Raw genomic sequence first — 25,768 nt, 5'->3', positions numbered from 1 at the left:
TATAAGCATGCCCATTATTACCTACATTGCTATATTATGGACAAGGTGAAGCTTCCCAGTGGTCCCATGTAGAGGATTGCAATAATAAAGCCATGAGAGTGACATGTGTACTTTGTGATATCCAATGGATGGACAGACACACACCACACACACATAACCCTTAGGAAACACAATATATACCATAATGTGAAGTGGCAGCAAAAAGATGGATTTTTGGTCCAAACAAAATAACAGTAGACACTGGCTGTGCCTTGCCCTCAGAGAAAGGTCATCTTTCACTTATACTTTTTAGCTCCAGCACTTGAATTTTCAGAAGACATGGGGAAAAAAGCCATTTTATCATGAGCTACTGGCAGAATTACAATAAATGTAAAGTAAATTTGCAATAAATGCAAGAAAGAAACAGAGCAGAAAGGCAAAATGATAGTAATTTTTGCAAATAGAATAAAGCTGATATGAAATCCAAGGTCATTTTAGCAGATGAGACAGCAAAGCAATTTGCTTGACAGCAATAAATGCTTTAAAAAGAACCTCCCCTTTTCCCTATATTTTCCCTTACCAATACGTTGCTAAAAGCTCTAAGCCCAAAGGATGGTAGCACTGGATTTTGGCATAAGCAGGTTTTTACTTTGAATTCCTTTCAATGTCAAGCTTCAGCCTTGGGATAGATAAGGTTTATGTACTTGGTTTTTAAAAATTTAAATCCATATATTTCCTCTGAAGTACTCAAGCCAGTTAAGAATAAACCATATTTTGCCCCACAATAACTAGTAGAAGTTGATACAAGGATTCAACAACAATACACTGTAGAAAATAACTTCAAATGACATCAGATTGTAATAATCTCACAATATAGTTGCTATAGCAATCAAATTAGCTGATGCTTAGAATCCAATCTATATTTTAAGCATAAAACAATTATTAGAAAGAAAGTGGTCTTTTTGTTTTCGGTCTGTCATTTTTAAGTTTTAATCAAGTTTCTTTGAATCTCTTCTAAATGAATTATTTCCAGCTTTAACATTTGAAAGTGCAAATGCTACATTTGTAGGAGATCAGCTTTCAACATAATTATTTAATATATTTTGTCTTTCCTGTCTTCATAAAAACACTTTATTACAGCTTTATTCTTGCACAATGTTTGCATAGAACCCTCAGAAAGTCCACAGGCACTGAAAAGTAACTTGTTTGGGTTTTTTTGCCTTAAAAAAATCCCATCTGTAGGTTGTTTTAATAACAAGTTTGCCTTCCACATAAACATGACTCTGATCTTTGGCACTTGGTGTCATAAACACATCTCCTAAAATAAAAACAATGTAAGTCATCCCTTGGAGCTTTAAAAGGAGTTGTAGTTGGAGAAGATTTATTCTGTAAAGGAAAATGATGCAGCAGCTAGAATGAAAATGAATGAAATTCAGAAGAAAATCACATTGCTTAACATTTTTTTTTAATCAATCTAATGTTTGCAAAGTTTTATCAAATCTAGTTTTTGATTGGAAAACATTATTTTATAAATTTGAATGGTGAAATACATTGGGGCAATACTGAATTTTTTTTGCCTTGCCCTGCTGACAAAAATTGCCCTGCTTGCAACGAACAAGAGCTACAAATAAAATTGTCACTGTGTGCCTTTCCAAGCTGATCAAAGAAGAAATTTAATACTGCATTTTTCTCCCCCCTATCCACTCCCATTTTTGGAAAGAGTTAAAGATTTGGAAATGAGTTTGGACAGCAGTGTTAGTTGCGGAAATATTCAACGTTAAAAGAGATTTGAAGAAGGGATTCATGGATGGGACTTCTCTATAAATCAACAGTAACAAACAGCAGAAGAACGAAAAACAGGGACTTTTTTTTCAGGGAATTGTGAAAATCTATCCTGATGGAAGGAGAGACAACAGGGAGGTCAGTTCCAGCCAACAAGAGAGCTACCAGCAAACTTCTCAAACTGTCCCTTGGTGTGTTTGTGAGTAGCACGATTGTGCTTGGCATTGCCCTTTTTCTGGGTAAGTTTCAATCCGTTGCACTAGCATAAATGCAATTTTGCAAAAGTTTGTCTGCAGTAGTATAGCCATTTCACCTTAGGTTACTCTTCTAATCACATTGTAAGGTTCTCTAATTGGAAGAATTACTGTAGTTTTACTAGTGGGAATTCTGTTTCCAGGTTAAAGATTGCATTGGAGGCTTGAAAGGTCTTGAAATGTACTTTTCTTCTCTAGTTATTCTACAGCAGTTGCAATTTAGTATTTGGTTAATGGCTCTTATTATTTGTTTGAACAAGTCCTGGGATTATTCATTTATTTCTTTTTTGCTACTCACATTTTAACTAAGAAGCAACCAAGGTCTACAAACACCAATGTATTTTATCAAGTTACAGTTTAAAACCTTGAATAAATTCTGAATAACAAACCATAGCAATATTAATCATAATGTCATTATCCAGCATTATAAATAGATAACAATATTACATGAAAAAGGAGGAAACATTTTTGTTAAAAAAGAGTGAGGGTTACTTTGGAATTAAAAAAACAAACTATTGTTTATTTTAACTACGGACAATTAACATGGATTTTATATAAAAATAAATTATGTCTTTCAAAGCTTGAAATTAATGCATAATCTCAATGGATCTATTGAGGATTCTTATTCCATTTGATTTCAGTTAAACTGTATTGTGTACATCAAAGAAATAAACTTAGGTGTGCATCAAAATATTCTATACATTTTGACTATGCATTCTTATCTATACTTTTGAAGTGTTAAAACTAAAGATTACCAAATGAATAATTAAATCTTTATTAAGAGGGAGGGGAATAGAGTTTCTCTCTTCTTCAGTTCTGCTGAAACTAAAGTAGCTGAAAGATGACTTCCTCCCAAACATTTAGTTGTGGTTTGGCATAATATATGCTGACATATATAAATGGGGTTCATTGTCAAGGTCCATTTACCACATGAGCTCCACAGAGAAATTGCAAGGCAGCCTTCCCCTATCAGATGCCCCCTAGATGTCTTGTGGTTTTGGCTAGTCACAACTCTTAAATGTTAAAAATTTGATCAAATTTATAGCATGGAAATTCCATATGACTGTACTTATTAAAACAAGATGCTTATTGCAAAATCTGTTTTATTTAGGAAATGGTATTTAATTAATTTAGAGAATTTATATGGCTACTCACTTTTAATTATTCTAAATGGCTTACAAAAAAAAAACCACACCTCAATATTAAAAGAGTAAAAGCAATAACCCTCTCCCTCCTGATGACAAAAAGCAATATACACTTGATGGGTTCCATCCCATTCTGGGTTCCCCAAGCCAGTTGGCAAAACCAGGTTTTCAGGTCCTTCTGGAAGAGTATCAAAGTGGGGGCCAGTCTAATCTCTGTGGGGATGATGTTCCACAGGGAGGGAGCTACCATGGAGAAGACCCTGGAAAGAGACAATCCTTTAAATACCTTGGTCCCAAGCTGTGTAGGGCTTTAATAGTGACAACTAACATTTTGAATTGCATCAGGAAACAAATTGGAAGACAATGCAGTTCCCATGTGAGAGGTGAATCATGTGCACACCTGGGTCTGCACAGAACCATGCCAGCTGCTACATTTTGAACCAACTGGAGTTTCTGGATGCTTTTCAAGGGGAGTCCCACGTAGAGCATGTTGCAATAATTAAGAAGGGAAGTGACCAGAGTATGAGTGACTGTGAGCAAGGATTGTTGGTCTAGGAAAGGGCATAACTGGCACACAACCTGAACCTTAAGGTACCCCACAAAGTAGGGGGCAAGGGCTGGACCTCTTGCTTCCTATCAACACCAACTGAGAATGGCCAGAGAGGAAGGAAGTGAACCAGGACAACACAGAGCCCCTGCCACTCCCAACGCCTGAAATTGCTCCAGAAGGATACCATGGTTGATGGTACCAAAGGTTGACAAAAGATCACATAAAACAAGGATGGATGCACCACCCCCAACTTGCCCATGTCAGGGATCATCAAAAAGCATGATCAATGCCATTTCCATCCCATATCGAGACTTGCATCCTGACTAGAAAAGGTCTAGATCAGGAGTGTCAAGCTCACGTCTTCATGGTGGTGTCACATGACATACCATGACTCCCCCCCCCCTTCGCTAAACCAGGCATGGGCGTGGGCAGCGTATGACGCATTAAACCTACGGGCCCTGAGTTTGGCAGTGTCAAACTAGATCAGGGGTGTCAAACTCAAGGCCTGGGGGCCTGATCTGGCCTGCAGGTTGCTTAGATCTGGCCCACAGGGCCGTCCTGGAAACAGCAAAGGACTGGCCTGCGATGCCTTTGCCAGTGAAAACGGAGCTCAGGAGGATCCCAAGCTCCGTTTTTGCTGGCAGAAGGTGGCAGGAGGCCATCGCAGCCAAAAATGGACCTTCCAAGGCCGCGGGCAGTCCTCCCAAACTCCATTTTCACCGGCAGAGGGTTGCAGAAGACCACTGCAACTGAAAACAGAGCTCCAGAGCCTGTTTCCTCTGGTAGAGCGCTCAGATTACCACAAGCTGCCCCAATACAAGTGATTTCAAGCTGACCACACCTACCCTGGCCACGCCCCCCCCCCCCAGTCTGCCTCAAACACAACCTTGATGTGGCCCTCAATAAAACTGATTTTGACACTCCTGGTCTAGATAATCCATTTCATCCAAGAAACTCTGGTGTGATCATGCAACCACCTTCTCAATAACTGCTCAAAAGGGAGAATTGGAGACAGATCAAAAATTATCCAACAGGGTGGAATCTAGCAATAGGTTCTTAAGAAGGGGGTGGATCACAGTCTTCTTAAAATTGCTGAGGCATAATCCCCTCACAAAAGGAAGCATTAATCACTGCCAGAACTCACCTACATGTCACCTCCCAAGAAGTTTTCACAAGCCAGGAGAGGCATGGCTCTAAAACACAGGTGCTTGCATGCATGCCTCTAAGATCCTGTCCACTTCCTCAGGAGCAGCAGGGTCAAAGCATTCCCAGATAACTGGGCAAGAACATGCTCTATGTGCCTTCACCGGACCAGCAACCATGCTGGAATCTAACTGAGAATGAAGACAAGTGATACTGTTTTCCAGAAAATCAGCAAATTCCTCAGCATGTTCCATCAGGTGGACCTCTGTGTCCTGCTTCCCCAGAAGGAGACAGCTCACCTTAAAAGAGAGTTACAAGAGAGACCTATGTTTGATTGAGTTGGTCCTTTGTCTTCTGCCAGTAGCACTCTAGATGTCTCTTCATTAATTTCATCCTTCTCAATTCCTCTGCATGCCATGGGGACAACGAGGTCTATGGATTAGGAGAGGTCACATGGATGCAATCCTATCCAGAGCCTCAGTCACCTTCCTATTCCAAGCAGTGACTAAAAATTCAGCAGTACTCTGCAGCAGATCTGCAGGTTTAAAGCCACTTCTTTCTGAAACTTATACAGTTCCATTAGTTGCCAGGGGTGCACCAACCTAATAGATCAGTGATGGCGAACCTTTTTGTTGTGGTGTGCCAAAAGCACATGTGTGTGCCAGCACCCACAATGCAATGTGCCACAGATGCATGTGTACGCAACACCCCCATCCTGCCCCCTTACCTGCACTGTGCATGTGCATACCTCCCAGCTGATTTTTGGTCTGTTTGAGGCCATTTTCCCTCTGCAGCGTCAGGAGGCTGAACAATGGGCCTTCCGGAAATACTGTAAGTACCCATGTTCAGCCTCCGGAGGCCCTCTGGAGCCCAGGGGAAGCTGTTTTCGCCCTCCCAGAGGCTCGAGAGAAGCCTCTGCAGCCTCGGGAGGCCAAAAACGGGCCATTTAGTCACGGTATTTCTGGAAAAATGGGCCGAAAATCAGCTGGGAGGTGCACACATATGCAGTGCAGGTAAGTTTGGCTGGGGCTTGCGTGCCCGCACAAATGGCTCTGTGTGCCACCTGTGACACCATGGTAATAGATCCTGCTTCTCTGAGGAGGGATACATCTCTGTTTTCCCAAATGAAACTCATTGACACCAGACTGTGATCTGACATGACAGGGGTACCAAAGACAAGCCCACCAATTCCATTAGGCACTGCTCCGATAAGAACACCAAATATGGTGTGTGTGACCTCTATTTCTAGTCGTAGTAGGTATTGTTCCTACATTATCATAGAACTGTAGGACTGAGAAATTTGAATAGGGGATCTAGCCACTTAATAGGGCAAAATTCCTTCCTCATCAAGTTACTTTTTGGGAACTAAGTATAAATCAGTTTTCCCAAATGATTACTCCAAATGTAACATACTTGTTGGCTGAGGATCTGTTATCCAAGCACATTGTCATGACACACAGGCACGAGGTAGAAATTTGCATTATGACAATGTTACTTGTTTTGTCATTCCTTAATATTTTCCAAAAATATTTTTGTTATAAAATATTTTTACAGTTAGCCATTGTAGCAAGAAAGAGTAATCTTTTTATATGTGTCATGAAACTACTACTTATGATTCCCGATCATGTGTCACACTAAAATATTTGGAAGAATACAGGATGGGGAAAGCAACTGTGAAATTATAGAAATGGGGAAAAAATTTTAAAAAATCCAAAGCATTGACTATCTTGCAAAAGATGAAAGAGTTTCTTAAAGGTCTCCCCAAAAGATTTATCAAACTAGAAAGGTTAAGCTCTTTACTCCCCTCTTCTTCCCCTTCATCCTGTTTACTCTTCCCTATGACGTTTTTGTTGACACAAATAGCACTTTTAGCATTTTAGAGCTTAGGCCCCAAACATTGAGTTTGGGGCATTTGGATTTGGGAAATCTCACAAAATGACCACTCTAATGCATATGATAGCTAGTGGGGACTAAGATTAACCTACCCCAATTTTTCAGTTCTATTTTTATCTACAGTCAACAAGAAAATTAAATACAACTGCTTCTGTTGCTTACTGGGGTCTTAATTGTCCTCTTTTTTGTGGAAAAAGGATACAAATTACAAGTAAACATTTCAGTGCTGTGTTGATTAGCAAATTAATTTTGGACTGACTCCAGTATCACATAATAGTTGGATCAGGATGGAGATCAAGTTCAAAACCCTATCAACCATAGATTCTCTGCCTCACCCTAACCTATCTCCCCATTTAGTAATAAAATAGTTCACAGGTACTGCTCCTGAGTCAAACTGGTGTGGTGAGTGAACAAGTGGTTGATAATATACAAAAATATATTCTGTTTTGAGGAAGCTATTGTATCAACAGATAGAAATCTTTTCCTTCTGTACCAGCATTACCACAATCACTCAACTAATGTCTTTAGATTCATGAAAAACATTTGCTGAGCCAAAGATGGCCACAATGTTGTTCTTTTCCTTTTGCAGTTAGTCAAGGACATCTCAGGATTCATGCAAAGCAACAATATTGCTTAACTCCTGAATGCATTGAAGTTGGTAAGTAAAGTATTACTTTTCTTTTAGTATAGATAAAGCATATTGGTAAAAAGAGATGTAAACTCTTTTTTTCCCTTTTGGATCTCAGAAACCTGGAACAGATTGAAAACCCTTTTAACCATTAATAACTTAATTGTAATTACTATTTTTTAAAAACAGTAATTACTATTTTAAAAAAATATTTTAAATTTAAAAAAATAGTTCTATTGATTGAGGGAGAGCCAGTTTAGAGTAGTGGTTAAGGCAGCGGTTGCCAACCGGTGGGCTGCGAGAAAATTTTAGTGGGCCGCAGAGAAATCTCACCTCCAGAGCACCCCCACAAAGCAATTAATCCAGGCTGCACAGAAACACAAGGCTGCTCAGCCCACATGGCCCACGGGAACCCTTTCCGCCCACTCACTCCTTACCCGGCAAACTTGTCTGCTAAGTTGCTATTTTTCCTTTTTCCGACCATCATCTGTTCTGCTGTGCCAGGAGATTTAGATTAGCTAGGAAGCAGGAAATGGTTGGATTTCTTGTTTTCTAGCTAAGCACAGCTGAACCTCCCTTAGGACTGAAGGTTTGCTTGCAAGCAAATTCAGTGCAGACTCACGGCAAGCAAATTTGAGAGACTGACCTAGCCGATGGCAGATAGAATGATTCTGTGAGCAACTCAATCTGCCTGCTTTGCCTAATTTTGGATAAAAGTTGCTTTTTTAATAATTAAAAAAATTCAATATTTACATACATGGTGTGTTGTGAGTTAATTTTGTGAGTTTGCTTGCAAGCAAATTTTATGTGACAGACTGAGCTAGCCAATGGCAGATAGGTAGATTTCTGAATGAATCTGTGATTCTGTGAGCAACTCAACCTTCTTGCCTGCTTTGCCTGATTTTGGGTAAAAGTTGCTCTTTTTTTATAAAAAATTCAATATTTATATAAATATTTATAATATTTACATACAAGCCATGCCCAGCCAGTTACATGACCACCAAGCCACACCCACGAATTAGGCCAAGCCCACAGAACCAGTTAGTGGTCCCTGGGATCTAAAATTATGAGTTTGGTGGTCCCTGAGGTCCAAAAGGTTGGCGACCCCTGGGTTAAGGCATCAGGCTGGAAAACAGGAGAGCTTGGGTTAGATGATTTCTCTTGTAGGAAGGAGGCAAGTGGTATTACAGGGCTATTCTTGGGGCCCTTAAAACTGCCTTCACCACCACACTCTGCACCACCACTCTGCCTTCAAAACTCTTCAAGGGTAGGCCCATATAGAGGTCATTACAACAGCCCAGTTGTGAGCTGATTAGGGACTGAACTACTGAGCACAGGGAATCCTGATCCAGGAAAGGCCGCAACTGGTACATCACATGAAGTTGTACAAAGGCTCTCCTAGCCACAACTGCCACCTATTCCTCAAGCAGGAGAACCCTCAAGTTGTGAATCAGATTTGCTGGGGCAATGCCACCCCATCCAGAGTCAAAATTGACAAAATCTGAGATCCCCATATACTCAAAGCCATTTGGTCTTGCCAGGGTTCAGTCGAAGCCAGGCCCATATGCTTGCAGGCACTGCCAGAAAGTGGCCATAACATCACTTAGGTCACCAAGATTAGAGATATAGATGATATGGGTGTCATCGGCATACTGTTAGATACCTTAACCCTTGGTGATGGGTGATCTCACCCAGCAGTTTCATATAGACATTGAAAAGAGGTGGCTCTGAAGGAGGAGGATGGGCAGAAGCCCATTCCTTAGCTAATCAGCCCCAAGGTTTTCAAGGAGTAGGAGCTGCTGTGATGTCATGCTGACTGTCTGGAGGAGTGTAGAGTTAGAAGCAAATTCAGAGATCAACTAGATTCCATTCACACCCCTCATAGTGATTGATTAGCCATTCCTGCAAGATTTGCATAATCTGTCATTGTGTGTTGGGAATCCACCTCTCTTCTAACCTGGCTGTGTTGGATCTCGGAGTAAACATGCCACTTGCAGGTTTGGGGGAACTGATGCTTTCTCCCGCCTCAGCCCCCCCTTTTTTTTGAAAAAAAAAATGGAAACAAAAAGTTTGAAGAATGATTTTTCTGTCACCAAAAAGACAATTGCAAAGCCTAAGGGTGGAGCTGGCACAGAATGGATGAATTCTACTTGACTGAATAACTTCTGTTATTTTTGTTGCGGAAAGCAGAAACTTTGAATCCAGCCTTCAGTTCACAAAGAAAGCTTGCTAGCCACATCAGACTAACTAAATATAGTGGGATAGAATTAATTACATTTTTAGACAGGATTAAAATCCCATGGAAGCCAACATTTATGATTAATTACATTTGTTAAACAAGATTAAAAATCCAAGAAAGCCAGCACTTTAGACTCATTGCCAGTTTCCTTGGGGTTTTTTGTGCAATGCACCATGGGAGGATCAGCATAATTTTGCCTATTCCATTCCTGTTTTGATAGCCCCAGCTGCTTCTTTTGGGTACCCCTGGACAAGAGAACTGAAAGTTTATCGGTCACTTTCACAGCCATGTCCTTGCAGCATACCCTTGCTCCTCCAGCTTCACTTTATGACCTTATTCACCCATGTTCCGTTGGGCTATTTTTTTTCCAGAAAAGGCACAAGGGAGCAATTGCAAGACCATTGGGAGAAGCCCCTTGTCAGAGCTCCAACAAATCTTTTTATAGAGTATCTTTTTAGTTGACACCCCTTCTGTTTTGTGTTTTCTCCCTCCTTTCCCTCAGTGTTTGCCATCTGTTAAGCAACTTGACAGATCACTAAACCTTCCATTCAATCTGTCCCATCCTTTTTCATCCCCACTTTAGAGAGAGTGATTGTTGATTATTTTCATACATACTGTGATGCTTGGTGACAGGAAAAGACATTAACTGCTCTCCTTAACTTCAGAAAGAATCTGGCTTCACGGTGCCTTTTTTGACTAACATTTAAAAAAACAGGCAGAAGCTTTACTGATGAAGTAAGATACAGCTCACAAAAAGCTTCTGCCTTTTAATAAAAATTGTTAATTGGAAAAGGTGCTATCAAACTCATCATTTTTTGACACTATAGACTAATATGGCCTTGACACTAAAATAGTAAAAATAGTGTTGGTCATCAGCTTCATTGCTATAGTGCAGAGGTGGTATTCAGCAGGTTCTGACCAGTTCTGGAGAACTGGTAGCAGAAATTTTGAGTAGTTCGGAGAACCAGCAAATACCACCTCTGATTGGCCCCACCCCCATCTATTCTCTGCCTCCCGAGTCCCAGCTGATTGGCTGGATCTTCTTTGGTTGCCCTGCACAGGAGAATGGAGCTGGAAAGCAGGTTAGTGGGGTGGGGAGGGAATGGGGATTTTACAGTATCCTTCCCCTGCCACGCCCACCAAGCCACCCCCACAGAACCGGTAGTAAAAAATTTTGAATCCCACCACTGCTATAGTGGAATTGATTGGCACTGGACCAATAAATTTTAAGTTGGTATACTTTCCTGTTAGTTCAAGTAGTAGTGAATAGGAGTTTAATTCAGCCATAAGGAAGAACCCAATGTCTCTGCACCAAATAGTTAAATGATAAAGCTTGAATTTGGGACAAACTATATTAAATATATGCCATCATCATTCTGATACTGTTTAGTCTGCTATTCTCTATAACCTTAACACAGATAATAAGATTTGTACTGTCCGTGGTATGAGTCAAATATACAGAAACATAGGTGAGGGCATCTGGCCCCCCAGATGCTGAATTATGCCCATGCCCCATCCTTTCCCCTGCTGCCTGCTGTAAAGTAATACATCCCTCAAAAATAAGACTCAATATCATTTTTTAAATACTTAGGGCAGAGAACCAGTTGTTAAATTATTTGAATCCCACCACTGGGTCCAGATAATCTGTTTCAACCAGGACCTCTGCAGCTGCTAGGCAACCACCTTTTCTACAAACTTCCCTAAGAATGGAAGGTTGGAAATTGGACAAAAATTGTCCAGGCAGGTGGGATCCAATGATGATTTTTAAGGAAGGGGTAAACCAGGGCTTCCTTAAAAGCATCCTGAAATATCCCCTCCTCTAGTGATGTATTAATCACTTCCTGGACCTGCCCATTGCTCACCATCCTGGAGGCTTTCACAACCCAAGAGGGACAAAGATCTAACCAACAGGTTGCGGTGCTGACAGTATCACGGGCCCTGTCCGCCTAAATAGCCTGAAGCTAAAGGAAGATGAAGAGAAGAGAGGTGGCAACCAAAAGATCCCTTGAGATTTTAGCAAGGTCAGTTTCAGTGACAGATTGTGAAAATCCAGATGCACCCAGAAAACGAGAGCCAAAATGTTAGTGAATAGCTCCAAATCCATAACTTGAAAATCAAGGAAAGTGAGATTGGGCAATACTTAAGAAATATTTCTTTCCTTTCATTTTCATTACCTTTTGATATTGTAGCCTATCTGAACAAAGTCAGATGGCATAGTTAAATGGTGAGATTAATTATGTGGAAGTAAAGGGAATAAATAAAGCCAGAAAATAGTAATTATAAATCTGGAAGTGACTTGCATGCCTTGTATAGCAATTAATATTATCAACTGATGATCCATGAAATTATATAATTTTTGCAGCTGCCTCCATCAAAAGCAAGCTAAATATGTCTGTAGACCCATGTGATAACTTTTTCCGATTTGCCTGTGAAGGATGGTCACAAGATAATCCAATACCAGAAGATTATTCAAATTATGGAGTCTATTCTTGGCTGAGACATAATGTAGATCTAAAATTGAAAGGTAAGTGGATCCTTGCTGAAGGACTCTAGCTAACGAATTTGCTTCATATTGTTTTTTGTTGTTGTCGTCATTTGTTTCTACTTATTAAGAACAAACAATAGTGTATTGTTGCTGGTAAAATAATTTATTAAACTTGTATGCCACCTAAGTTCTAAATGACCCCAGGTGGCTACTGTTATGTATAATTTTTGTTTTTGATTGATTATGTGTCAAATAGGTACCAACTCTTAGCAATCACACAAATTTTCTCGATGACCATCTATCCCTAACCTGGTCCTTCAGGTTTTTGTTCCAATGATGCACCCACTATCACTGTAATTGAACTGTTTGCCTTGCTGTTGATCATCCCTTCTCTCTACTTTACTCGACATCAAAGCTTTCTTTACAGAGTTGGACCTTCTCATAATGTGTTCAGAGTAGGAAAATCTGTGCCAAGTCATTTCTACTCTGAAACGAACTCTGAATTGTTTTGTTTGATGATGTGTTTATTTTCTTGGCTATCTATGGCAATCTTAGGGGATTCTTCCAACCTCAGAGTTCAAAAGCATCAATATATTTCCTATCCTGCTTCTTCAAAATCCAACTTTCGCTTCAATAGTGTGTCACAGAGAATATAATTGCTAATTGCTTACACAGAAGTTCATTATGGCAGTTGAATACCTTTTCCAAGACTTTCATGGCTGTTCTACCAAGTACTAATCGGCAGGTTATTTCTTGATTCCTCATTCTTTTGTGGTTGAATCATAAATCATTTTATATTTTTATCCATATGCTTTTCCTGGTAACAACTTCCCAGATTCATTAAGAGTTAGGTTTAATAAATTATTATTTGTAGAAGGCCAAGGAATAGCCTTGAGGAACAGGAAAAAGCTGCTATCAAGGCAACAGATAAAAGGGGTCTGAGCCAAGGGCATATAAAATGAGTAAACATCTTACACAAGGCCTTCCCTAGTTCAAAGATAAAGGGAGGGAGGGAAGGCAGACTTTAGAAAAAAAAATTGCGAGGCTGCACCTCACAAAAACAGGGAAAATGTACTTGGAAGACTGGCCCAACTCATCGGAAGGATTTTAAACTAAAATGGGGTGGGGGAGTTGAGCAATTTTTAGAATCTCTAGAAGACAAAACCAATCATAAATCCCAAGAAAACAAATCAAACAATGAGGTAGGGAATAATGTGAAAAAAAGAAAAACTCAAACAACAATTAGGAGATGCAGGAAACATATCCATGGACAAGCATAAATGTCTTAAATGCTTATATTCAAATGTTCACAGCTTGAGGAACAAACAAGGTGAACTAGAAGCAATAGTACATGAGGGTAGGTATTATATAGTTGCCATTACAGAAACCTGGTGGAATGAAACATATGACTAGAATGTACTGATGGATGGATACAAATTGTTCAAAACAAACAGATCTACAAAAGGAGAAGGTGGAGTTGCACTATTTGTAGCAGATCACTACGTATCTACAGAAATGCACATGATCAAAGATAAAATCCTTCTAGAATATATATGGATCAATATAAAAGAAAAAAAAGAGTGACATTGCCATAGATGTATATTACAGGCCACCCAACCAATCAGAAAAAAATAGATGAACTCTTTGCCAACCAGTTAAAAATGTATGTAGGAAGCATACCAGAATAGTAATGAGAGAATTTAACTATCTAGATATCAACTGGGAGACAAAATCTGCATCAGGTGGGAGATCAAACAGATTCCGAACCAACCTAGCCTAACCAACAACTTTGTTATCCAAAAGGTAAAGGAGGGAACTAGAAGCATGTCACAGTTTGAAGCAATCCAGTCAGCACACAAACAAATAATTCACCAGGATTCATTATATAGAAGAAACTTCTTTATATACAATAATATAAAACATGATGCATGTATACAATACTCATGCAGCTCTTGCAATGTGATAGAGAGAAGAAATAGCAAGTACAAGAACAAGCATTAGAACACTCAAGCAAAGAAAAAATGAACTCTTTTATACATAAACAGTTAAGCTAAGCCATGCCCAGGCTCCAAGCTGTCTCAGTCACCAAACAGATCATTGGCTGATCTGTTGCCATGCTTATTCCAGTTCATTAATGACCCAGGAAACTACACACCAATCAGTTTAACATCAAGATCCTGGAAAAGATAATAAAAAAACAGTTCTGTGAACATTAGAAATAAGTAAAGTTATAACTAGTAGTCAGCACAGGTTTGTTAAAAACAGATCATGCCAAACCAATCATATTTCATTATTTGATAAAGTGACTAAATAAGTAGACCAACGAAATGTTGTGTATGTAGTATACATAAATTTCAGTAAGGCATTTGACAAAGTAGACCACAACATACTTCTTGGTAAACTAGAAAAATATGGAATCAATAACATCACCACCAGATGGATTAGTAGCTTGCTGACAAACTGTACTCAATGTACTTAATGGTACTAATCTAAATGGAGGGAAATAAGCAGTGGGGCACTACAAGGTTCTGTCTTAGGCCCAGTACTCTTCAACATCTTCATAAATGATTTAGATGAGGGAATAGAAGGGGAACTCATCAAATCTGCAGATGACACCAAGCTGGCACGAAGAGCCAACACTCCAGAAGACAAGCTCAGGATCCAAAAAGACCTTGAAAAACTTGAACGATAGGCCTTATCCAACAAAATAAATTTTAATGTGGAGAAAAGTAAGTTTTACATTTAGGCAGGAAAAATCAAAGGTATAAGTACAGATTTTGTGAGACCTGGCTCAAAAACAGTACCTGTGAGAGGGACCTTGGAGTCCTAGCGGATGATCATTTGAATATGAGCCAGCAGTGTTCATTTGTAGCTAAAAAGGCTAATACAGTGGGTTGTATAAACAGGCATAGAATCAAAATCACATGAAGTAATAGTATCACTTTATAAAGCCCTAGTAAGACCAAATCTGGAATATTACAACCAATTTTGGTCATCACACTACAAAAAGGTTATTGAGACTTTGAAAAAAGTTCAGAGAAGAGCTACTAAGATGATCAAAGACCTGGAGACTAAAACATATGAACAACAGTTGCAGGATTTGGGTTTGGCTAGTCCAGAGAAAAGAAGAATTAGGGGTGACATGATAGCAGTATTCCAATATTTGAGGGGCTGCTACAAAGAAGAGCAGGTTTAATTATTCTACAAAGCCCAGATGGTTGGAAACTAATTAAAGAGAGAAGCAAACTGGAATTAAGGAGAAACTTTCTAACAGTGAAGACAATTAACCATTGGAATGGCTTGCCTTCAGAAGTTGTGGGTGCTTCATCACTGGAAGTTTTTAAAAAGAGACTGGACAGCCACTTGTTTGAGATTATATAGGGCAGGGGTTTGCAACCTTAAACACTCAAAGAATCACTTGGACCCATTTCCCACAGAAAACAAAACACTGGGAGCCACAAACCCTGGATGGACTTGGCCAACTCAATGTCACTCACATAGTCACATAACCCCCCCAGCCACACCTACCCAGATTTTGCGGCTCCCTGTGTTTTCTCTGGGAAAAAGGTATCTCCCTCTCTCCGTCTCCCTCCCTCCCTCCCCTCCCTTCCTCTCATCTCTCTTTCTCTCTCTCATCTCTCTCTTTTTCTCTTTTTCCTCTCCCTCCCTCCCTCCCTCCCTCCCTCTCATCTTTCTCTTTCTCTCATTTTTTTCTCCCTCTCTCCCTCTCTATCACCCTCTCATCTCTCTCTTTCTCTCTCTGATTTTTCTTTTTCCCTCTTTCTTCCTCTTCCTCCCTCTCTCTCATCTTTCTTTCTCTCATTTCTCTTTCTCTTTTTCTCTCTATCTCCCTCTCTATCTCCCTCTCATCCCATACCCCGCAAGATCCGCCCTTACCATTCTCTCCCAGCCCTCTTTCTGGTGACAACAGCAAATGTATCATGATGATGGAATCAATTATTAACCAATCCATTATCCTCCACTTAGAGACAAACAACCTACTCTCTAATAAACAATTTGGTTTCAGAAAAAAACAACTATCCTGTAATCTGCAACTCTTACACTGCAAAAACATATGGACTACACAACTCGATCAGGGCAAAGCAATAGATGCAATCTACATAGACTTCTGTAAAACCTTTGATTCAGTGGTACATGACAAACTGCTCCTAAAACTAAAATCTTATGGTATCTCTGGACAACTGCATAACTGGATAGAAGCATTCCTGTCAAACAGACAACAAATGGTCAAAATTGGGAGCGTCCTATCAAATTCTGTACCTGTCAACAGTGGTGTCCCCCAAGGCAGTGTTCTAGGACCAACTCTCTTCATACTCTACATAAATGAGGCTGGACTGGAAGACCTCCAAAGTCCCTTCCAGATTCTATTCTATTCTATTCTATTCTATTCTATTCTATTCTATTCTATTCTATTCTATTCTATTCTACTCTACACTACTCTACTCTACTCTACTCTACTCTACTCTATTACCACAGCTTTACAAGAACAGTAGTATTGACCTACAGCATGTGGTGTTGGTTTTCTTGTTTATTTTGAAGGGATAATACCATCACTGTTGTTTTTGTGTTCTTGCTATGATGCAGGAATATTTTACTTGCCTTCTCCCACTCAGTATGAAATGTTGCCTTTGCCATTGTCACTAAAGTTATCATCACCCTCCAGCCTTTTTCTACATTACTGCTGCCTGCTAGCTTTAGTCAAATATCCGGGATAAACATCAGCACCTCTCCTGGAAATACATAATTTTGGCATATTCTCTGTTGTTTTTTTATTCAGCCCTCCAAGGAACACACATTTCTGTCATAATGAGGCAGGATCTTTTTTTTTTAATTGATAGCCAGACACCATTAGCTTTATTCTTTCTACCCTGCAAGGTATAGTTCACTCAACAGGATGTTAATATCAGATTTAAATTTAATATATACTTTAATTAATCTTTTAAGCTTTTCATTTTGTACTTTGTGCTTTAGTTATTTTCAGTTGCCTTGCATACCCATACACATAGGAAAACCAGACCTAAGCCAAAACTAAATCAAAATGGCATTACCATTTTGTGGTAAGGCTCATGGGATTAGCAGAGCCATTTGTGAAAGTAGTACAATCTTTAGTGTGAAAATTTAGACCATATGGTGAAAGCTCAATATACTGTAAGGTTGTGAAACTCACTATTTTAAACAATGGAATTGAGATGAAGGGTACAATGGAGAATGAAACAACGATTAATATTTAATGTGAGTTGTTTAAATTTGACGATGGCAATTAGTTGGATTTTGAAGTTAAACAGGAGAATGGCCACAGCTTCTGTGACAATATCAGGCGGAAAACTTATTCTGTATTCCTGGAGTCTAGGTGTAGACTTAGTTGAAAAGTTATTCCAACACTCCAAGGATTTTCTGACTGTATCTATTAGACTTCTCCAACCAGGTATTCACTAGAGATGCTGGACTATGTCTCTTATAATTTCAAGTCAGCATAGCCAAGACCTGGCAAGGTGGACATTATGGAAGGCACTACATTTGGGAAGCCTCCTATATGAGTTTTATGGAAGATGATGAATCAACAAAAGGGAAAGAGAAGGAAAAGGAAAATTTAGGACAATGTACTACAGCTATATGTGTATTAGAGGAATGTACTTTTAGATCAAGAATCTAATCTTCTGATGCCAAATGTCCTAGAAAAAGGATCCATATTCGGAGTGAATAACTAACATTAACTGAGATAATAATACAGTTGCATTCTTGTTATACCTGACATTTTAGGGTTTAAGTCACAGATTTTTAAAGTGACATAAATTTAATTATGTCTCTGAGAAATGGCAAAGTTTATGTATTTTTAAATTTGTAAATTCTATAAATTTTATTTTCCTGCTGTTTTTTTTTTTAAAAAACTGGGCTTTCATTTTATCCAATGATAGAATGTTGGGCAGATTAAAATATAATAAATACATAAGTATCAGAAAATCATTTTAAGGATTACATTCTACATATGTATATTTTCTTAAATTTGAGAGACAGATGAAGCCTGACTTTTTGCTGAGCTGCATGTGGTTCCTCTAAAATTATGTACCATTAAAGGATAGGTCTTGGGAAATGTTATTCATGCCTAGAAGAAAAATATAGTTTGGGATGGAAATGTGTAGGAAGTGAGATATTTTAATCTGAAAGTTTTCCCTTTATGTTGAATTTTATTTAAAAAAACCTCAATGGGCTGATATATACACAGAAAAAAAAATAGAACTTATTTTTAAGCAACATCAACCATCTTACTCTAATTACAGAGCAAAGTGCCATATGCTGATACACTTATTCATATCTTCCAATATCAATATTTTCAAAAAATGATTTATATTTTTCGGTTTGTGTTTGATATAGAAAGTGTTAGAGATCTATTTATATGGAAGATCATTCTGTTGACATCAACAGGATTATAATGTTAAGATATTTTTCCCTCAAATATTATAAAAATGTAACAAAAAATTATTGCATAGCAGTATATTTTGACTGTTAAATCAGATGTGATAATGACCTGATAATTTTTGACCTGATAATTCTAGTATCTGTATATTATTCAAGTGTAGAATCAGAGATTTGTGGGAAATATATATTTTCATTGTTTGATTATGTTCCATTCCTGAATTTCAGGAATTAATTGAAGTTCATTAAACTTATATTAGGAATTAGCATGCATCCATTTTCATAAACTGAAAAACAAAAAGTTCAAGTAATTTACTTTTGAACCTGGCTTTCAGGCAAGGTCATCCATAATGTTATTTGAAAATGTAAAGAGGATAACTGCAATTTCACAATTGAATCTAGTCCTTTTTTATGTTCATGCAAGAGAGGAATATGGTTTGATAGATGGTTACAGTTGCCATCTTAACTTTTTTGACCAGATACCGTGCATTCATAAATTCATATATTGAACAGTAATCGGATTCTGACATAACAGCTTTTGGTGAAAGTTTACACTGGAACCTTCTTCCTCCATAGCATCTTCCAGATTCATTAGATTTCTACTCTCTAACAGACAGGTTTTAGCCTTGTTGGAAGACAGCAGATAGAAAGCTATTGCCATGTAATAATGCAGAATCCAGCAGAAGCCTTTATTTTCCTGAAGTGTTTTAATGTCAAATCCCTCTTGCATTAAAAATAAGCACCACCACTAATGACATAATTTGCCAGCAAACCATTGTATTTTTGACATGTTTACAAGGTACTGCATCACAATTTATAAGAATTTGAAGGCATGTAAACCAAGTGATCTTAAGTAATGTACAATAGAGAGAAATGCCAAGATTTTGACATCCAAAGCTCTTGACGAGACTAATAAAATACTTTAATTGGGCTGGCAGCCTAGTCTTATTTAAATTAATTGAGGTTGCAATCCAATGAAAGCATATTTGAAAAAGAGCCCACTGACTAGACATTTTTCTGCATAAATATGTGTAGGTTTACACTATGAACTATAGTTAGAGCAATGTTTATATTTGACTTGTAATATATTTTGATTTGTGTTTCTTACATACTGTGATGTTGTGTAAACATTGAACAGTCTCTTCCCCAAAATGAAAATTAAATACTGAGGTTTTGATCCCACCTTAGGTGAACATCTGGATAATAATCAACCCTGGATTTAAGATCCTAGTCTAAGTTGGGAATATGTGTGACTTGAGTATCATAGAATCCACAGCCCACGTTCTTCTTTATTGCCAGTTTTATAGGCATATTTTCCACAAGTTGATGACACCTCTCTTATTTAAACTTATGGGGCGCTGTAATAGCTTTTATCTGCACAGCCTGTTAAAAAGTAAAGATCAATTTATTTCTCTGAAAGTAGTAAACTTTTGCTATAACCTTTGCCCACAAATGGTTGCTGATAGTTCTTACTGTTAGGGGATAATTTTTATGTTATTCATTTTATTGATTGTATTTAATCAGTCAGTGACTGAAATAAAGTTCTTTCTTTAAAAGTTTTGCTTGTATATACTGTACACTCATTGTTAAGTATTTTGTTTCTAATAGGACTCTACTCAAAGTCTTTTTCTTGCTTTGTTCCACATATTTTAGTTAGTTTGAATGCCCAAACTCAAGTCTATATTTCAGCTTTGTGTGGGGTCACAGATATCTTGTTCCTATTCCTCAGCATTCTCTATAGTTTATGGATCCTATTCATTTCCTTGGCTTTTTTTTAGCATAAACCATTAAACTTTGCTTTCTGTGAGCAGTATGGATCACCTTTTTATTTTAGAATAACATTTAAGCACAGTATATATTTAGCATAATATGTAGATGAACTTTTAAGGTGATTGCAATTTGAAGCAAGTGCACTTTATTATTATTATTATTATTATTATTATTATTATTATTATTATTATTATTATTATTATTATTATTATTATTATTATGCCTTTTCTTGACAATCTCATCAACACGACACAGGGCCAAAGTGTTAAGCCCTGTTTCCTAAAGTCTGTTCTCCTGAGCTACCATAGCTGAAATTGCTGCAGAGTTAGTGAGTTCTTAATAACATGGGGAATATGAAACTGAAGAAGTATCTGCTACCTGTTGAAAAAGAGGAGGAGGTTGAGAGTGTAATTTCTTTTTCATCATCACAATTCCTGTTCATTTTCCTAACTTAGATTTCAACCTTTCAACCACTGAAAGACATAATAGAAAACAAATTGGTTTTGACTGATGCAATAATCTTGAATAACTATTAAAATTATTTTTATCTTGCTGGACCTTGATCAGAGAGAAATTCTTAATTCTCTCCCCAAACCCCTGTAAAACTATGAGATGTTCCATACCAAAAGCATCTGTAACACTTCCCTCATCCTTAGAAACAATCCTGGAAAGGCCATAATTAACTGCAGATAGATTTTCAAATGCTAAGCTGTAGAGCATCATCCAGCTATCATTAATGATACTACTATATCAGCAAAATGGTTGGATGATGCTAGAAAACACTATTAATCATTTTGAGCAAATTACCGAAGCTGACAAAATCTCCCCTCCCTGTCCAATGAGAAGTACAAAAGTTGGCTGCAAATCACATTATAACTGTTGCTGGTCCATAGTTGCTTTTCAGTTTATTTTAGAAAGACCTGATTGCTGCTGTGCAGGAGGTGACAAAGCTGCCCCTATGTCTCTTAGAACCCTCAGGGAAATAGTGACTTGGGGCTATGGAAGCTTTGCAGTAGTGCAGATTAAGAAGAATGTAGAATTAGTAGTAGAGAAGACAGAAATCACCCCAAGAGCCTGAAAAAGTTGACTTCTGTCACGATCCCACACAGTGAGGTGAACAATATTGCCTGTGCAATATTAAAATTGATCACTTTGCACCTTCCATTCTAATGATAATGACAGCACTTTACTCCAGTCTTGAGCCCCATATATTGTATAATGTAACTATTAACAATTATAATATACTTATAACAATTTCACTCTGTATTGTTGATTGAGATATTTTAAGCTTCCAGTTTTAAGAGGGGGGGGGGGTAGAATCCAAATAATAGCACGATAGCATGTGTTTGGACTAAAGAGAACATAATGAGTGTGTTTAAATAATAAATTTAATGTTAATATATTTTCCTATGTTGTAGTTGTGGCTTTTAAAAGTCAGATATATAAGATTTAACAGTTACTGAATGGGCAATGGATTATTTTAGCTGATGATTTAATAGGTGATAAATGTACTTAGGAACCACATTGGCTCTCCTGTAAGCTGAATAACTAATATATATTTTATATAAGAGCATATAAAAAGACAAATTTATAAAAAGGACAAATAGCATTTGTCCTTTTTCACAATCCTTGAATTTTCTTAATTATTATGTATTAATTCCTTTTTAACCAAATATTAAATGATAGAAAAGCCAGAAATTGTGTAGGTTAGCTAGATGAGCTGTCTTCATAAAAGCTATGTGGGAAACCAGGAATGAGGAAAAGAGACAATTTATTCCCCAATGAAGGTTTCATGGCTCTTCATGATGTGAGCCACAGGATTTCCTCAGACTTCTTTTGGTTAGGAGAGAGACACCACCTCTGAGTTTGGGGAGTTTATGCTTGTTGGATCAAGTGAACAGTTTTATTTAGCTTTGGGGGTTGCATGTATTGTAAAATACAGTATTTAACTGACTTTCATTTTCTATCAAAATGATTCATCATCTTTTCCTTGAATTCCAAAATCTACAAAGAAGATAAATCTATCAAAGTATATAAATTACATTCAGGGTTATCTCTGTATTTCCATAATTTTTCCAGGTATCATAATTACCATTGAAAAGAATAAAATGTAGGATACCACGAAGCAAATCTTACACAGTGTAAATCAAGCTCCCTGATTTAGTTCTAGCAGCTCCAATTAACTGAAATGGAAGCTCATAAGCTTTCTATGTCTGTTGAACTGTGCAGAGTGCAGAGTCTATGTGCAGAATGCTCAGAATTGTAATTCAGCAACATTTTAACTCCTGAGTGCTGAATTTAGGGATCAGGGCCAAATGACATGTTATCTTAAATAACATGATGCTTTTAAAAATAGAGGTAGAAATAGCTGCTTCAGAAGGTGTAAATAAGCACCCAATGCAAACAGAAAGAAGGGCTTGCCTTTTTTTCTAGTAGAAATCACCCCCATCTAAGGAATATTTAGCACAGCAGTAGTAATATATGCACTGATTATACTGTAATATATTATTGCTTGTGCAGCATTTTAGAATGTGGATGTAGACAATTTTTTACATTATTGTGTGGCTGGCGTAGAGGGAAGGCACATTCCTTATTTTCCTGAAGCTACTAAGGTTATAATAAGAAACTGTCAGGGTTCCAAGTAACACCCCCAACATAATCAAAACTCTGAGGCAGATCTCTTCCTCAAAGCATAAATTTATTAGAGATGTCATTTTGGCACATCTGGGGAAAACCCAATTGAAAATCCCCACCCATAGTAAAACCCAAAGTTTCTTCCCCTGCATCCACATCTGCATCACATGGTCCAATCAAATCAGTGTCCCAACTTCAGCCACCTTCTATCACACCTTCCCAGGTGCAGGCTGGATGTCCTTGGCTTCCAAGGGAAAGAATGTTATGATTATACATCCCACACTACCTACACCTCCCCCCTTTCATTCCCACAGTTTGCTGAACCACCACTGTGGCATATAGGGCTGACAGAAATATGTGGTCCTTTGATAAGTTTTTTTTTAAGTCTAGCTTGTCAATAAGCCATTGGCTATTGTAACAGGACATTACAATAACCACAATATAACTGATGAGTTCAGATTAAGAAAGATAACAAAACACTTCTTAGATTTTTCTATGTCTCACTATACACAATGGTGGTTATTTCATGACAAAACAGGTTTTTTATTATAGGATTGGATAAGGGAAATACTTTGATGGCAGCAAATATGTGTAAATGAAATATCTTCAAAATATGTCAGAAGATATTTGAGTTCTACTGAGTTATCTTCTAAGTATTTTGCAAAAAAACTGTGGAGTTCAAGAATCACTAAACTACGAAGTAGATTTGCAGAAAGAGAATAGGACTCCAGATATGAAGGGAATAGTAGATTCCAAATGGTTTTTAATTCCTTAGAAAAATGTACTTTAGAAAGACACATATCACTGCAATGGAAGTTTCTGTCTAACCTTGTAATATTTCAATGATAATTACATCAGGACCCTATTTATTTATTTATTTGATTTGTCAATTGCTTACAAGATAATAGATATAAGTATAAACATGAATAAGAATACAGGAAATATGTAGGAATTAATGGGGATAATAGGACAGGGACGGTAGGAACAATGGTGCACTTATGCACGCCCCTTCTAGACCTCTTAGGAATGGGGTGAGGTCAATAGTGGTTAGTTTGAGGTTAAAGGAGTGGGGGTTAGAGAATGTAACAACAGAGTCAGGTAGTGCATTCCAGGCATTGACCACTCTGTTGCTGAAGTTGTACTTTCTGCAATCAAGTTTGAAGTGGTTTACATTGAGTTTGTATCTGTTGTGTGCTCTTGTATTGTTGTGGTTGAAGCTGAAGTAGTCATTGACTGGTAGGACATTGTAGCAGATAATTTTGTGTGCTATGCTTAAGTCTAACCATAGGTGGCGTAGTTCAAGGTTGTCCAAGACCAAAATCTCAAGCCTGGTGATATAGGGTATTCTGTTGTGAGCAATTCTGTTCTCGTGAAATACTTCTGGACTCACTCGATTGTATTAATGTCTGATATGCAGTGCAGATTCCAGACTGATGAGCTGTATTCGAGTATTGGTCTGGCAAAAGTTTTGTACGCTCTAGTTAGCAATTCGATATTTCCAGAGGAGAAGCTTCATAAGATTAGATTTACAACTCTTAATGCCTTTTTGGCAATAGTGTTACTGTGAGCTCTGGCGCTTAGATCATTTGATATGAGAACTTCAAGGTCCTTGACAGAGTGAGGATCATCAACGAGGTCATATCCGCCTAGTTTGCATTGGTGTACTGATTTTTTTTACCAATGTGTAGGACAGAGCATTTGTTGGCCAAGATTTGGAGTTGCCAGATGTTTAACCATTCAGACACATAATCAAGATCGCTTTTAAGGATATTGTTGTTGGTGTTAAATAGTTTTATGTCATCCGCAAAGAGAATACAGTTGCTTACAAGGTGATTGCAATGGTCATTTATATAGAGTATAAAGAGTGTGGGTCCTAGAACACTGCCTTGGGGGACATCACTGTTAACTGGAGCATGATATAGTGCTCCCTATTTTTACTATTTGTTGCCTTTTTGAAAGGAGTGCGGTAATCCACTTATGGAGGGATCCAGAAATGCCATAAGAATTTAGTTTTAACAGTAGTTTGTCGTGTACCACTGAATCAAAAGCTTTGCAGAAGTCTATGTAAATTGCATCTATAGCTTTACCCTGGTCAAGTAGAGTAGTCTATATGTTTTTCCAGTATAGGAGTTGTAGATTGCAGGACAATTTTTTTCCTGAAACCAAATTGTTTTTTGGAGAGAAGGTTGTTTGACTCTAAGTGGAGGGTGATGAATTGGTTAATGATTGATTCCATGACTTTGCACATGACACAACACAGTGAGATTGGTCTGTAGTTTTCAACCAGGCTGGGGTCACCTTTTTTGAAGATAGGGATGACTGTAGCTAAGGACCATAGGTTTGGTAACGAGCTGGTTCTGAATGATATCTCATATATAATGCATAGGGGTTCCGCTATGGCAGAGGAGAGCTTTTTTAAGAAGTATGCACATAATCCATCAGGGCCAATAGAAAGGGATGGTTTTAGGTTTTGTAGTGCCTTTTCTACATTATCTTCTGTAAAGTCAATATGTAGTAGATCACTACAGTTAGTTGTGGTAACGACTAGGAAATGTGGGGCATGAACCATTGCTGTTTACAAAGACTGAACTGAAGAATGTGTTGAAGAGGTTGGCCTTAACAGCTTTATCGTTGCAGTCTTTTCCATTTGGTCCTTTTAGGGGTGGGATGGTTCTTGATTCTTTAAGTTTGGTGTTAACAAAATTGTAGAAGACGTGGGTGGATTTTGTACACAGGAGGTTTTCCTCTTGCTTGCAGTGGTAATTTATGCATTCTGTCTTTATCTGTTGGCATAGGGTGTTGTATTGGTTTTTAAAGTTTGCTACCTAGCT

The 25,768-nt window shown here is 37.9% G+C and overlaps 1 protein-coding gene across 3 annotated transcripts in view; it reads left to right on the top strand.

Moving 5' to 3' along the window:
- Window positions 1-1,327: 1,327 nt before the first annotated feature.
- Window positions 1,328-25,768, top strand: part of PHEX (phosphate regulating endopeptidase X-linked) — a 145,672-nt gene continuing 121,231 nt past the window's right edge. For 2 of the 3 annotated variants that reach the window (XM_026674905.2, XM_087966915.1), the window contains exons 1-3: window positions 1,328-2,000; window positions 7,336-7,404; window positions 11,976-12,137. In XM_026674905.2, coding sequence (XP_026530690.1) covers window positions 1,877-2,000; window positions 7,336-7,404; window positions 11,976-12,137 — 355 coding nt within the window. In that variant the 5' untranslated portion in view covers window positions 1,328-1,876. The remainder of the gene's footprint in view (window positions 2,001-7,335; window positions 7,405-11,975; window positions 12,138-25,768) is intronic. The other variant, XM_087966916.1, reaches the window with a different exon arrangement.

Source organism: Notechis scutatus, chromosome 5 (genome assembly GCF_049901735.1).
Source record: "Notechis scutatus isolate UNSWTSFEM ecotype Mainland chromosome 5, rNotScu1.2, whole genome shotgun sequence".
Taxonomy (NCBI): Eukaryota; Metazoa; Chordata; class Lepidosauria; order Squamata; family Elapidae; genus Notechis; species Notechis scutatus.
This window is presented reverse-complemented; position numbering and strand designations above follow the sequence as displayed.